Here is a 15,204-nt window from a genome sequence, read left to right on the forward strand (position 1 = left end):
TTAAACGATTTAAACAGTCCTTCGGCACCACTCGGTGACGTAGTATACTTGAAATACTTGCTCTGCAGCAGTTTTACTAGCGATTGAGAAACGGCCCCAGTCTTCCTGAAAGAACTTTTGCTGAGCTTCATTTTAACATTTCTTATTATTTTGAGATAGTATGCCATAATAATGAGATAAGTATGTCATAATTATGAGATAAGTAAGTCATAATGAGACAGGTAAGTCATAATTATGAGATAAGTAAGTGTAAATGTGTTTCTTCTCTGGCGGAAATGGGCTTCCACAGTATTCTCGACCTGGCCCAGCTTTGATTAATTGTACCCAGCTGGTGACTTTCAGATCTGGAGGATGTGAGGCTGGTGAGCATGCAGAGCCGCTGCACTGGAGCACTGGAGGTGCACCAGGAGGAGTGGAGAGCTGTGAGCTTCCTGCATTCGTGGAGCCTGCGGGAGGCCGCTGTGGTGTGCACACAGCTGGGCTGCGGCGCCCCAATCTCCAGCAGCAGAGTCCAGCTGCCTGGTGCCGCCCGGCCCGCATGGCGCTTCTACTCCGACTGTGATGGCTCTGAAGGGGCACTGATGGGCTGTGGCTCCGTGAGGAAGTGGCTCTCCTCTTCAGGCTCCACTCAAGTGGTCTGCTCAGGTGAGAATGGCAGTTTCAGCTCTATGTATAGAGCAGATTCATATATGATGAAATTGCAACTGATATTAATGCTTTTATCATAAAATAGCTGTTCTACATGTATGGAGCTGTTCAAATTGACAGCTAGCCACATCATATTATTACATTAACTTGAATTAATACCATTGTTGCACACTTGGAAATAAACAAGACTTCCCGATTTAAAATAAAATCCTTTTACTTCTGTTGTTCATTCTGCGACATACAAAAGCACTCGGCACGGTCTAAAGAGTAAATCCTTTAACTCTTTTGCGTTTCACCTAAAGGACCCCTGAGCTGCCCTCTGTGCCTGTGTGCCTTTACTTCTTGTAACTGTTCAAGTGAAAGCTTCACCTATTTTAAAATTGGTATTGCACATGAATATCAGAAGTGAATTAAATAAATCAAAAATACAACATATAAATAAAGTGCTTTTGAAAAATGATACAGTTGCATGCCCATTACCAGGCCCAATATTACTATGGGGCCCACACTATACTACTATGTTCTCTTAAGCAACAAAACAAAACAAAAGGCTAAATAGTTACTTTAGGGTACTGCACATTTTTCCATCAGTTACACTATTAAAAAAAATGGTATTGAACTAAACAGTGAAGAAGATAACCTGTTCACAAGCAGTGCTTTAATCATACCACTGTTTATATGTTTATAATAATGATAGCCAGGTTTGTAAGAAATGGCCGAAGTGAGTCTCACTGTCAGCCCAGGGGAGAGGTGGAGGTTAACCCCGGTCTGACACCCACAGATGACGGTTCAGTGAAACATCACTCACACATTGTGGCTTAGTGATCTATATTAACATAATACGCTAACTTGTAACACAGTAATACGCTACATGATAACACTCTAACGCGGTCAAGAATTAGTTGTGAAGCATTCCTTGCAGACTGTGGCAAGGCAAGTTTATTTATATAGCACCGTTCAACACAAGGCAATTCAAAGTGCTTCACAAAAATGAAAGACATTAAGAGCATTGAGAAATAGTGCAGCAGAAACATATTATAAACTGGCAGTTCAAAAGCAAAGATGATAAAATAAACATAAAACAAGAATAACAGGTATACATTACATGAATAAAAGTTACAGTGCAGTTTAAGATATAAATGGTTCAATTAAAAGCAGCGGAAACAGAAAAGTCTTCAGCCTAGATTTAAAAGTAGTAAGAGTTGCAGCGGACCTGCAGGTTTCTGGGAGTTTGTTCCAGGTATTTGGAGCATAATAACTAAACGCTGCTTTACCATGTTTAGTTCTGACTCTGGGGACAGAAAGCTGACCCGTCCCTGAAGACCTGAGAGATCTGGATGGTTCATAATTTAGCAGTAGGTCAGAAATGTATTTTGGGCCTAAACCATTAGCAGTATTTTAAAATCAATTATTTGACAAACACAGGAAGCCAGTGTAAAGACTTCAGAACTGGAGTAATGTGATCCACCTTCTTATTGTTAGTGAGGACTCGAGCAGCAGCGTTCTGAATTAGCTGCATCTTTCGAATAGATTTTTTAGTGAGACCTGCAAAGACACCATTACAGTGAAAAGGAATCTAACTTCGATACAACCAACGTTAATATCTAGGCCGTCTCCGATACAGAGCTCCGGTGCTGATAAGGCTCCGGAAAACGGCCGTCCAATCTTTTTAGGACTTCAAAACCCCCCAGAATCTACACACAAGATCACCTTAATCTGCTTAGGGGGGCGTTTACAGCGTGGCCTCTAACACCAGCTGCCCGTCGTATCACTTATTTCAGGCACTAAAGCGTCGGTTCCCGACCGCCAGGATAGCAAAACGGAGTGTGTAGTGCAGTAGGTGTTGGTGGGCTGGTAGAACCCCAGAGCAGTATCCAAACTGCCCCTGGAGGAGAAACCCCGGTGTCGTTGGGAGACCCCCTAGTAATTAGGGCAGCTTCAGGACCCACAATCCCTAACCCCCTCTTTTGATCCCGGGTTATACCAATCAAAACAATGCAATTGTAATATCAAACACAGCCAGAGTCAAACATTAATATCACAGCAGTGACATTACCACATCAGCATAGCATATGTCATATTTCAACATCAATCAAAACCACATCAACCACAGTGACCAATGTGAAACTATAGTTTAACCTTAGAAGGGTTTCTATTCCCCTTAAACAATTTAAAATCCAAATCATCAACTAATGTCAGCCTTTTCCAGGGAAGGGTGTTCTTACCTCACTCTAAGCAGATACCTTCAGAGACCACGAGAGAGACCAGGAATTGGATCGAAATGTACAAAGTACAAACCGGTTTTATTAAGGTTTTAACAAAAATAGAGGATTTACAAGAATCCAAAGATTAACAAAAGAAAGATCCAAAAGTTTTACAAAGACACAAGGTCAAAGTACAAAATTAACAGGTTCACAAGTGAATCCCCTAGAGCCGTCTAAAAGAGCCCAGGCCCAAGAGCCCAAGAGCCCAAGAGCCCAAGAGCCCAAGGCCCAAAATCAAGCCTCAAAAAGTCCTCAAGCTCTCAATTGCCCCCATTTCTCTTTACACATCATCTTTTATAGTCTCTTGCCTCCTCCCTCTCTGCATCAGGTGGTTTCCCCTTTTCTATCTTTGAGGGAGAAGGAGGTCACATATTTTCAACTTTTACTTAATGAAAAATTAAAAATGTAAAGTTAAAATTAAAACAAATGAAGACTTATAGTAATAATATGCAATTTTAACAAAAGAGGGAATATGAACATTTTTCATGAAAGCAGAACACATTGTTAATAAATTAAAGTATAAAGTTTGCATATTTGAAATTAAATGTTTAAAGAAAAAACTTGATTCTGAACATGACATTGACAGAGACTTCATTTATTAACAGACAATAAGGACTCTGTCTCTAAGATTCGCCGGCCGGCCCAGGAAGTTGGTTCAAATCTTTGCGCAGTCCGCCTGCATCCTGACTCATTGTTGTCCTCAACCGCAACCGTTGTCAAGGTGTCAAAAACCACAAATGCCTTCTTAGAATTGTGCTTGGAACTGTTATGCTTTGCTTGCAAGGTGTCAAAAACTAAAATGCATAATGTGCATATGTCAAGAGTTCAGGATGTTCGGTCTGATAAGACATTATTGAAACAAACATCCTTTCCATCAGACCAGCAGATCTGTCAACAACATAGTCAAGTCTACTGAAGATAAAAGCATGGACAAGGAACCCCACATGTCATATTTGTCAACTCAGGTGTGTATTTACCTAAAGAGACAAAGTTTTTCCGGTCCTTTAAGTATTCAAACCAATTTAGCACTGTTTCCGAAAGACCCACCCAGTTTTCCAGTCAGTCTAGTAATATGATGTGGTCAACAGTGTCAAACGCAGCACTGAGATCTAATATTACTAACACTGAAGTTCTGCCACTGTCTGTGTTTAAGTGGATGTCATTGAAGACCTTTACAAGAGCAGTCTCAGTGCTGTGGTTTGGACGAAAGCCTGACTGGAACACATCGAAACAGTTATTTAAATGCAAGAAGTTACTCAACTGTTGAAAAACAACTTTTTCAATGATTTTACCTAGAAATGGCAGGTTTGATATGGGCCTGTAATTGTTCATTACTGAAGCATCTAGATTATTCTTTTTTAAGAGCGGTTTAATGACTGCCGTTTTCAGGGCCTGTGGAAATACACCTGAGTGAAGAGACTTGTTTACTATGTGAAGTAGATCATGCAATGACATTTAAAAAAAATAATAGCTTGTTAGAATAATATCAAGGCAGCAGGAGGAGGATTTCAGAAGTAGTATAATGTCCTCTAGGTTTGTATCATTGATCTGATGGAATTGTGTCATGGTGTCTGAATTGATATTAGGTGGACACAGGGACAGAACATCTGCTGTACCTGATGCAGAGGCACTGACTGCTTGTCGGATTTTCTGAATGTTGTCAGTGAAGAAGGAGGCAAAATCATTGCACGCCCTGGTGGATAGAAATTCAGAGGCTACTGACACTGGGGGGTTTGTTAGTCTGTCGACCGTAGCAAACAAGGCACGTGCGTTGTGTGCTGCTTTATATTGTTCCATGCTCACTGCTATGAAGTGCGTTACAAATGAAACTCATTATTATTATTATTGTTTTTGGTAATGATGTCAGAGAAGAATGACTGTCGTGCATTTTTCAATTCCAAATTATAAAAGCCAAGTCTCTCTTTATAGATTTCAAAATGAACCTGGAGCCACCTGCGTTCAGCTTTTCGACACTCTCTTTTTTCTGTTTTCACTCTCATGGCCTTTCTCCGTGGAGATGTTTTCTTGCCAGACACTTCCTTTAGCTTGGTGGGAGCAATGGCATCTATAACATTTTGAATTTTTGATTTAAAATGATCGACTAGCTCATTTACTGAGATGTTAGCAGGGGCAAGTGTGGAAGAAACATTCTGAGTAAACATTTCCCTAGTGTTTTCAGTTAAATATCGCTTTGTGGTTACCTCTTTTTGAACATTTGTGTGAACTTTGAGATAATTAAGTCCAGAGTGTACCCCTTATTGTGCGTGGGCTCCGTCACATGCTGAGTCAGTCCATAGTTATCAAGAACACAAAACAGTTCTTTAGCCCCTCTGTCCTGGGGGTTGTCAACGTGGATGTTAAAATCACCAACAATGACAAGACAGTCAAAGTCAATACACACTATAGACAGCAGTTCAGTAAAGTCATCAAAAAAACTTGCACAGTATTTGGGTGGTCTATAGATATTTAGGAACAGAGCTCGAGAGGAGCATTTCAGCTGAAGGGCCACATATTCAAAAGAAGCAAAGTTCCCATAAGATGTCTTCCTGCATTGAAGGGAATCATTGAACAGAATAGCAACTCCACCCCCTTTCTTATGCATTCTTTCCTGACTCATAAAACTAAAGTTGTGAGGGGTTGATTCGACAAGTACAGCTGCACTGCTATTTTGGTCTATTCCAGTGTCAGTTAAAAAACATAAAATCGAGATTGTGCTCGGTGATGAAATCATCGACTAACATGTTTTTCCTGCAAAGGAACTGGCTTAGGCACTTGAAGCATTGTAAAAACAGCAACTACAACAGTACAGTTTAAACAACATCATGTATCTGATACACTGTTCTTACCAAAATTACTTTGAATGGCTGTTGACTTTTCCTCATTATTTTTTATTTTTGTCATATCTCCAGTTTTTGTCTTTGCCTGCAGACTTCCTGCTTCCTCCCAACAGGCCTGTTATTTCTACGAGGGGTTACTATGACGACCAGGAACGGGATGTGCTGCTCTTCAAGGGCCACAGCTTCTCTCTCAACTGCTCCGTGGAGCCACAGTACCCCGGAGGTTCCTTCAGCCTCATGTTCACTGGCTCTAACCCAACCAGCTACACCCTGCCAGCTGTCAATCACTCTGCCTTCTTCAGGTTTGCTGCTGCAGAGCCCGCCCACCAAGGGAACTACAGCTGTGTTTATCAAAACTATGTTTTCCATCAGAACTTCTCCACTGAGGGCCAGAGCCTCTCTCTCATTCTTCAAGGTGGGAGAATTTGGTTGTGTAATTTTCCGTATTTTAACATAAATGATAAAAATACATAAATATAAAAATAATAATTTCTTGGATATGCTATACTATCAACTTGTATAAATGACCATGATCTCATCCCATGTAGTGGACTACGATGTCATGCTGGATGATGGAGTGCTCAGAGAGGATGACAGTGAGGCCTGTGCCGGCAGACTGCTGGTGTTCCAGGAGGAGTGGAGGCTGCTGAGCACAGGGTCCAGGGTCTGGGACCTGAAGCATGCTGCTCTGGTGTGTCGACAGCTGGGCTGTGGTTCTGCTGCTTCAACCAAACAGATTGATCTTCTCCACAACACACCTGTGTCCAGATTCTTCTCTGACTGTGATGGATCAGAGTCTCCACTGATGGACTGTGGGTCTGTGCAGCTCTGGTTCTCTTCCACTGCGATTGAAGTGGTCTGCACTGGTGAGGCAATAACAAATATTAGTATACAAGGTGGAAATAACTGATGGTGATTGGTTATTCTGTAGGACAGACAAAAGTTGTGAGGTTGGCCCCTCCCTTTTGGTCCTGGCTCCTTTCAGTGGAGAGACAGGGCTTTTTGCAGATTTTCATTTTGAGATGGTCTCTGTGGAAACGTTGTTTACGTTTTAGCTTCTTACCTACCACCTGCCTCCTCCACCTCCTAACAGCCAACCTTCGTGGGTCCTACAATGGTAAATGTTGTTCATCAAGAACGTAAACTGGCAAGTTTCCCATGTAGAAGAAATGTAATAACTTGTTTTCGTGTATTTCTATTGCATTTCGATATAATCTTTCTGTACCTTGAGTGGTACCTCTCTCTGTGTACCGATGAGCTGTGCTGCAGACTTTGCATTGGCTCTCAGAACAGTGGGTGAAACACTGAACTATCCAATGGCCGCCGCACAATAACTGTAAAATAAATGTAATCTATCTTGGTCAATTTGAAAGCAACGTAAGTAACTAGTGTATAAATTGTCTCATCCAGAATTCAGTTAGCCCTGTCGTGTGACAGGCATGAGTCAGCCGGAGAAGCTGATACATGCCTATAATCGTTGTTTGCTTTTTGAAAAACCATTTTGAAACCAACAAATTCTTACACATTCATACATTGGCAAAACCACACCTTGCATCAGTCTCTGAAAAACAATCTTCATTTCTTATTTATACTAGAAAATGGGTGTTTCTGCCCCATTTAGCCAACATAATGTAGCTTTCCAGTGTTCTTTGTGGACCTGTCATTCCTCTGAGACTACACTCAATAAGACTCTATTGCAGGATCTCTGGGCATCATTTAACACAATGGCTCATTCTACCCCTGTACTTCTATACAGTGCGTTTCCATAATATTAAACAATAAAAATATAGGTCCAATTTAGACCCTCCTTTTAGTTCTGGTTTGAGCTTAACCAAACCCTCAGAAACAAAACATCTTGCAATGTGTTTGATAAATGCACCTGTATGCTCACCATCAACTTGCTAACAGTGTCTGCTGTAAACTGCTCATTTAAGATATAAATATCTACAGTAGGCGTATTGTCTCAGGCTGATGCAATACAAACTTGTCATAAAGGATTACATAATTTAACATCAAATATTAAGCCCTACACGACCTTATTGAACAAATCTCTGACCTGTTGATCCAGTAGGAACCATAGTGTAGATTAATGGATGTATGAATGTTCCTCTAGCTCTGTCAGGCTGTTCCACACATTCATTCCTTGCCCTTCCTCCTGGGACACATTGCCAGGTTGTGTTAGATGCAGGGATGGGTACCGAGAACCGGTACTAAGTCAATACCGGTACTTGATTGGACGGTATCGGTATACCGTTAAGCCGCTGGACAAACGGTGCTGCTATCGGTATATGTGTTACGTCTACTTCCTTAGTTTAACTTTAAACCATTCTGGTTGGTTGGGAACCCTCATCCCGTGTGATGTATCCGGTTTGAGACCCCTCTGATTGGCCACTGTAAATGCCACTCGTCATCTCTCTCAACAGCGCTCTTATTATTGCTGTGAGACTCCCGCAGGCATGGCGGACAGAGCGAAGCGATCGAAGGTCTGGGTGCACTTTAAAAAAATGTAGTGGCGATAGTGCAAGGTGCAATCTATGTACTCAATTAGAATAGAAGAATAGAATAGAATTCCTTTATTGTCATCGCACCAGGTACAACGACATTTAAAAAAGCAATCCTCGCAGTGCATTTCCACATAAAACGAATAAATATATATCTATATAAACATATACACACAAAACATATGCTCACACATCCATACCAACATGCATACATGCCCGCATATAATTTAAATACAGTTTACAATATAAAAAACACAGGGATGATATTTTGCATCTCTGATGTCGATCAGTTAATAAGTTAATACAACTATTAAAAAGTAGTGCAGTTGCAAGTTGTAACTGTTCAGTTCAGCGTTTGACGGTGTTCAGTTCTCGTATGGCTCTGGGGTAGAAACTGTTTTTCAGTAGGTTTGTCCTTGATTGAATTGACCTGTCGCGTCTACCGGAGGGCAGAAGAGCAAACAGGAAGTGTCCAGGGTGTGAAGAGTCTGCTATTATTTTGCCTGCTCTGTTGAGGCAACGTTGGCTCCAGAGAAGGCAGTGAGCAGCCGATGACCTTCTGGGCTGTGTTGATGACCCTCTGAAGGGATTTCCTGTCCTTTTCTGAGCAGCTGGCACACCACGTGGTTAGGCAATATGCCAGCACACTATGGAGCAGCGGTAGAAAGACACCAGAAGCTTCTCCTCCAGGTTGTTTTTTCTGAGGATCCTCAGGAAGTGTAATCGCTGCTGGGCCTTTTATACAGATGTTGTGGTGTTGATAGACCAGGATAGATTTTCAGCAATGTGTATGCCGAGGAACCTGAAGGCGGGAACCCTTTCCACACAGTTGCCGTTGATGTACAGTGGATCTGGTGTTGTGCTGTTTTTCCTGAAGTCTATCATGAGTTCTTTTGTTTTTAGGGAGTTCAGAACAAGGTTATTATCTGAACACTGTTAGAAATTTAAAATCAATGTTTTGATGGTATAATGTAGTTTAAACATACTGTCAAGTTAAATGCTCTTTTATACTGAAAAACCAGACATTCTTGTGCACAAGCAGTTAAGCTTTTATTCTAAAAAATCCTTCATCTACGGTTAGCATTTAGCATGTGGCTAATATACGATTTCCTAGAGGTGAATTGAGTAGCGAAATGACGTGGTGTGGTGAAAACCGAAACCTACTGATTTAACACTACAACTATAGATGTCGAGATACTACCATGCTGAATATTAAATGAAAGTACAGTTTATTTGAATACACTATTGTTTACAGACGAGAGTAGCATGTGAAAACATCCGGAATGACCGGAAACCAAACCAGCCGTGAAGCATTTTCTGTATGTTTTAGAGTATTGATTACAGCGTTTAGAATGTGTTACATGAAAAGTGATGAAAGAGCATATGAGGAAAAAAAGGCGTGTTAAGCATATGTTGAAGGTGAAAAGTACCAATCCTCTGTTTAAATGCAACAACGGACATTAGAGGCGAGGCGAGCCGGCTGGCGGGGAGGAGCCAGCAGAGGATATATAACGGCACCGAACGGGGGATTCGGGCTTCTCTTCTTGCTCAGGAGAGCCAGATCACAGCTGTTTTCTGCCGGAACAATATTCTGTCTGTAACACTACCGCGCCTTTTTTAAATTAAAGTACCCCATTTTAATATTTTCAGAGACTCCATTTAGTCTCATTTTAAAGCTTCTCTCCTGGACGCGAGAATAAAGAACATATTTAACAATTGGGGACACGGACGTGATCTTGTTTCACCGGGAGAGCAGTTGCAGTTTTCAAAGGAGCTTGAACAATGCTGGCAGACATACACTCGGGCCCATACAGAAAGGTAAAGAAGTACTTGTTTATTCAAAGTCTTCAATAGATTACATAGTGAACAATAGGAGTGTGTGTCTGTCTGGTAAGTTGGACTCCTGAGAAAGACTGCGTAAATTTAAGTTAAAACAAGCCTAAATTGATAAACATTGGTATCCTACCACACGTGGCGTTGCTTTGTCACAGGCAGGGTGAGTTCAATTAGTTTTGTTCTATTTAACCCTGCATGCTATTCGTTTGTCTGTTATTACATGTCGGCCAGAGTCCAATCCCTTCTATAGGTGTCTTTTGTTGCGTTTTAAGTTAACGTGAATGGTTTTAGGCCATTAAGCAGTCGGGACTGCTTGAGGCAAAGACACAGCCAAAGTTTGAAGCTAAGGTTATTGGAGTGAGTGTTTTGTGTTAACAACAGTGTGAGGCTGTTTTAAAAAAGTCCTTTTTCAAGGAAAAGGCCTGAGGAGTTTGAAGCTTTCAGTGGTTACTTTATTTCTGTTTTCAAAAAGACATTGCGTTGTGGATTACGGCAGGAAGTGCGACATTCGTGCATTAGATAGAGGATATTTTTCTGATTGTGTTTGGATAGCGTCCCATTTTGTCCCATAAATAGCGTGTTTAAACAGAAGAGATGACCATACTGGCTCTTAAAGTCAAAACATTTACGTACATGGGTAGAGGGCTATGACGTAAGGGTATAAGGCCCATTTATCATTGTAAACTAAATAGAAATGTTATTTTAAACTACAGTGTTGTTTGTTGAATTTACTCTACAAAATATCACCCCGCCATTATTTCAACTCCACTGTGAGAGCCACGAGGTGTTTTCTCAAATCCCTTTGTTCTTCAGGTCAAACGTTGGAAAACCAGTTGCCATCTTGTCTTGACCTCATGTTCACAGTGAACCACACGGAAGTCGCCATTTCATGAAATGATAATTGAAGTACTCTGTTTGCTTTAACACACTGAGGCTAGGCATTCCATCTTCTAAAGAACATCATACTTCTTATTAGAGTTAGAACTATTGGAAGTACTTCTGCTGGTAAATGTGTATTGGCGGTTTTGTGAATATTCTTGTTTGCAAATGTGTTTTGGCGGTTATGTGCTGTGTTGTTTAACCATAGTGTAATGTTCTTCCTATTTTAAAGATATTATTAAGGAAAATAAGTTTTTCCTTGTTAAAAACAAGTTAGTTTTGCAACAGCTATAGAGAACCGCAGTGACGTGTCGTAAAACCCGGAAGTAAGTTAGCATTTTTAGCAATTCCGGTTCCTTCCTTAAAAAGCAATGCATTTTTTCCATAGGGTTTTGGAAAATAGCTCGAAATAAGGTCTGTGGTTGACACAAATTTAAGAGATAAATCACGTTTTGTTCTACGACATTAAATACATCAGCAGTGACCCCACTGGGAATTTTTGAAGAGTTTACGTGTCTGAAAAACGATGGTTGTTACCGAGTGGCTGAATAGGACTACAGAAATTGTCGAGGCCGTTTTACGTCATTACGCCGAACACGTAAACACTCCCGCTAAGTTTGTTTTCCCCTGTGTTCTTCTTGAAAGCAAGTACCTGCATATCTTTAGTATCTGTATATCTATATCTGACCATTAGAATCTGCATTTTTGAAATTGTCGTTTTTAACACCGTAGTTTTACAAATTATAGAATAATTAATTACCAGTGTTTTCCAATTTTACTCTGCAGTTCGTTTCGTTAGCTAACGTTAGCTAAAGCTAGCGCTACTAGTTCGCTACGCAATGGTTTGTTGCTTTGCTCCGGGTTACAGCCACAGGTCTTCGCATGAAACGTGCTTGTTCTATCGTTTCCCGGCCGATGTTTTCCAAACGGGAGTCTGGATTCGTGTCATGAGGTAAGCTGACGTTACATTTTTGTCCATGTCACGGTGAAATGTAAATGATGGGTAGTGACTGTATCGCCGTTTTAGAGATGGCGCTGCTGAAAAGACCGCAACATAAGTAAAGATAATGAATACATCCTATTAAAACCTGCGTGGCTTATATGATAAGTCTAATTAGTACAAGCAGCGTAACGTTTCACCATGTAACTAAAGATTGTAGTCAGGGAAATCAGTTTGACATATTGAACTAATAACAAATCACCTCTGGCTGGCAGAGGACTCTCGGCTCCATAGCTTCTCTTGGACGTAAAATCACATGTACATTTTACATTTATATTCAATTTAATATTCCATCCCTCACATACTTTTGTATATACACAAACATTTCCCAAATTGGGATCAATACAGTAATATCTTATCTTAATTAATTAAGAAATATAACTATTATAATTAGTGTAGCAGCTGACACCTATTTTCAATATGGATGAATCTACCATTTATATCTTTAGTTCAATTTTCATCTATAAAAATGTCAAAATAGTGAAAATGTTCCCGAGACTTATCGAAGTGCAAGGTTATATCTTTAGATGTTTTGTTTTAGCCTGTATGTACTGTATGTCTTAATGTTCTTATATGTGACGGTGTGACTTCCATGAAACTAATATTTTATATCTTCCCAACAGACGAGCTGACAGGAAACCTAACACTCTAACAACCACAACATTGCAAAGACGAGTAAATGTAAATTAAAAAAAATTCACAATTTTTTTATTTCTTCTTCTTTCTTGCAGTGAGGTGAAGCTGACCTTGCACTTGGTGCCAGTAAGGATGTTCCTCACGCAGGCTGAATGTTTGTCCTTCCTTACTGACACAGAAGCCCTTGATTTGCAATGCTTCACTAATTGTCATTTCCCTGGCTCCGTTGGGACACTTTACCTCCAGCACAGCGGAAGACCCTACCAGACCATCTGGAGATGCCCCCAACATTCCTGATTGGGAGAGCCACAAATCTGACTCATGGACCTGCATCTGAGTTGCAGTGGTGAATGCCCTGACGCCCTCACATTCATTCATAGTCCCCCACTGTACAGACAAAACACCATCAAGGGCCTGTTGTTGCCTTAGCACCCTGGCAATAAAGGAAGCAGTCACACGCTTTGACCTCAGGACAGCTCCAAAGTTGCTGGCAGTCAACCTTCCTTTCCTGAACAAAGGCCAGTTTGGGTTGGTTCGCTGTCCAGTGGTAGCCACCTGAATTGCCCTCTGTTGCTCCTCAGACAATGCCATGCTTGCCACAATTGCCTCAGGTCCCTGATGCCCAACAGATTTGATAATTTCAGGAACAGTAAGTGTTTCCAAGCTGCAGTGTTCCTCTTCTGGCTCGGGGGAGAGAAGCCAAGAAATCCCTGAAAACCTGCCCCCGAGTCTGTCCCTCAGCCAGTCACGATCTTCGGAGGTGGGCTCTCTTGTGAGCGGGTTAAATTAGTTATTGGTTTCAACAGTCACATTAAAACAGTTACTAAATCAGCTTACTATCACCTAAAGAACATATCTAGGATTAAAAGACTAATGTCACAGCAGGATTTGGAAAAACGTGTCCATGCTTTTATCTTCAGTAGACTGGACTACTGCAACGGTGTCTTCACAGGTCTCACTAAAAAATCTATTAGAAAGCTGCAGCTGATTCAGAACACCGCTGCTCGAGTCCTCACTAACACTAAGAAAGAGGATCACATCGCTCCTGTTCTGAAGTCTTTACACTGGCTTCCTGTGTGTCAAAGAATAGATTTAAAAATATTGCTGCTGTTTATAAAGCACTGAATGGTTTAGGCCCAAAATACATTTCTGACCTCCTGCTAAATTATGAACCATCCAGATCTCTCAGGTCTTCAGGGACTGGTCAGCTTTCTGTCCCCAGAGTCAGAACTAAACATGGAGAAGCAGCATTCAGTTATTATGCTCCAAATATCTGGAACAAACTCCCAGAAACCTGCAGGTCCGCTGCAACTCTTACTACTTTTAAATCCAGGCTGAAGACTTTTCTTTTTGTCGCTGCTTTTAATTGAACTATTCATATCTTAGACTGCACTGTAACTTTTATCCATGTATTTTTTCTTTTAATGTTTATTTTATTAGCTTTTATTTTTAATGACTGATTTTAAATGCCATTTTCTTAATGTCTTTCATTTTTTGTAAAGCACTTTGAATTGCCTTGTGTTGAAAAGTGCTATATAAATAAACTTGCCTTGCCTTGCCTAATAAAGATTTCATGTGACACATACAATTGATTTGTTGATGGGAATTAATGTGAATAAATTAACTCTAGGTTAACGGTACTCTTGCTATCACTACTCACCGACACTATAAACCTTGTCCCTCATGCTAGCCCTGACAACACCGGTAAGCACACCTTCATCTAGGCTGCACTGTTACGTGTCCTGACGTGTAGTGGTTCTCTCCTCTGTCTACACTCTTCTTGTCATCTTTGTAAAACGATATCAGACTGGTAATTGACACAGCCATGACTTCTAGTTAAATTCAGTGTGGCTAAAATGAAAAGCTTTGTTAAAATATGCAAGCATGCGAAAGTCAAATCAAGCTTTATTGTCAAAATTTCTACATGTGTTATACATCCAGAAATATCGAAATATCGTTTCCCACAGTGTGACATGTATACATAAAACAAAACAAAAAGGGCCTAGATAAAAGTGGTATACATTAAACATAACCAAAATGGCCTAGATAACCGGGGTATACAGTTTAAAATGTTAATATATTTAATTTAAAGTGTTCAAAGTGCAGTTTCAGTGCAAGTCAGTTGAAACGATCTTAAGTTGGCGTGACGTTGAAGTCGTGCGACCCTGCTGCTGTACTGGCTTGTAGTTCGTTTATAGCATAACGTTAGCATTTCGCTTTTGGCGACTAGATTTATGATTCAGAAATTATAAAAGTAGGGTTGACATGTGGAGATTATCCGGCTGAACAAAACGTGATCCCTCTCTTAAACGTGTGTCAACCACAGACCTTATTTCGAGCTATTTTCCAAAATCCTCTGGAGAATTTGCATTGGTTTTTCAAGAAGGAACCGGAAGAAGTTTACTTCCGGGTTTTACGACGCGTCACTGCGATTCTATATCCCCTAGTGGATTAAGCTGGAAATTAAAATAGCGCACTCTGGTGGTATTACAGAATTATTACACAAATAGAAGAAACACCATAACATTGTGAAGTATAATTTTAAGTGTTATAAATAAACACATGCTTGATCGCCAAGATAGAATTGCAAGTGGTTTCTAATT

The 15,204-nt window shown here is 40.5% G+C and overlaps 1 protein-coding gene across 1 annotated transcript; it reads left to right on the plus strand.

Annotated features, from left to right (window-relative positions):
* The first annotated feature begins 335 nt into the window (after positions 1-335).
* LOC307016977 (scavenger receptor cysteine-rich domain-containing protein DMBT1-like) lies at positions 336-14,158 on the plus strand. Its single transcript, XM_079646387.1, has 3 exons — positions 336-645; positions 5,841-6,164; positions 6,298-14,158. The coding sequence occupies exons 1-3, from the start codon at positions 369-371 to the stop codon at positions 6,657-6,659; spliced, it is 963 nt and encodes a 320-aa protein (XP_079502513.1). The 5' UTR covers positions 336-368; the 3' UTR covers positions 6,660-14,158.
* Positions 14,159-15,204: the final 1,046 nt, after the last annotated feature.

This window comes from Notothenia rossii (assembly GCF_949606895.1).
Source record: "Notothenia rossii genome assembly, chromosome: 1".
Taxonomy (NCBI): Eukaryota; Metazoa; Chordata; class Actinopteri; order Perciformes; family Nototheniidae; genus Notothenia; species Notothenia rossii.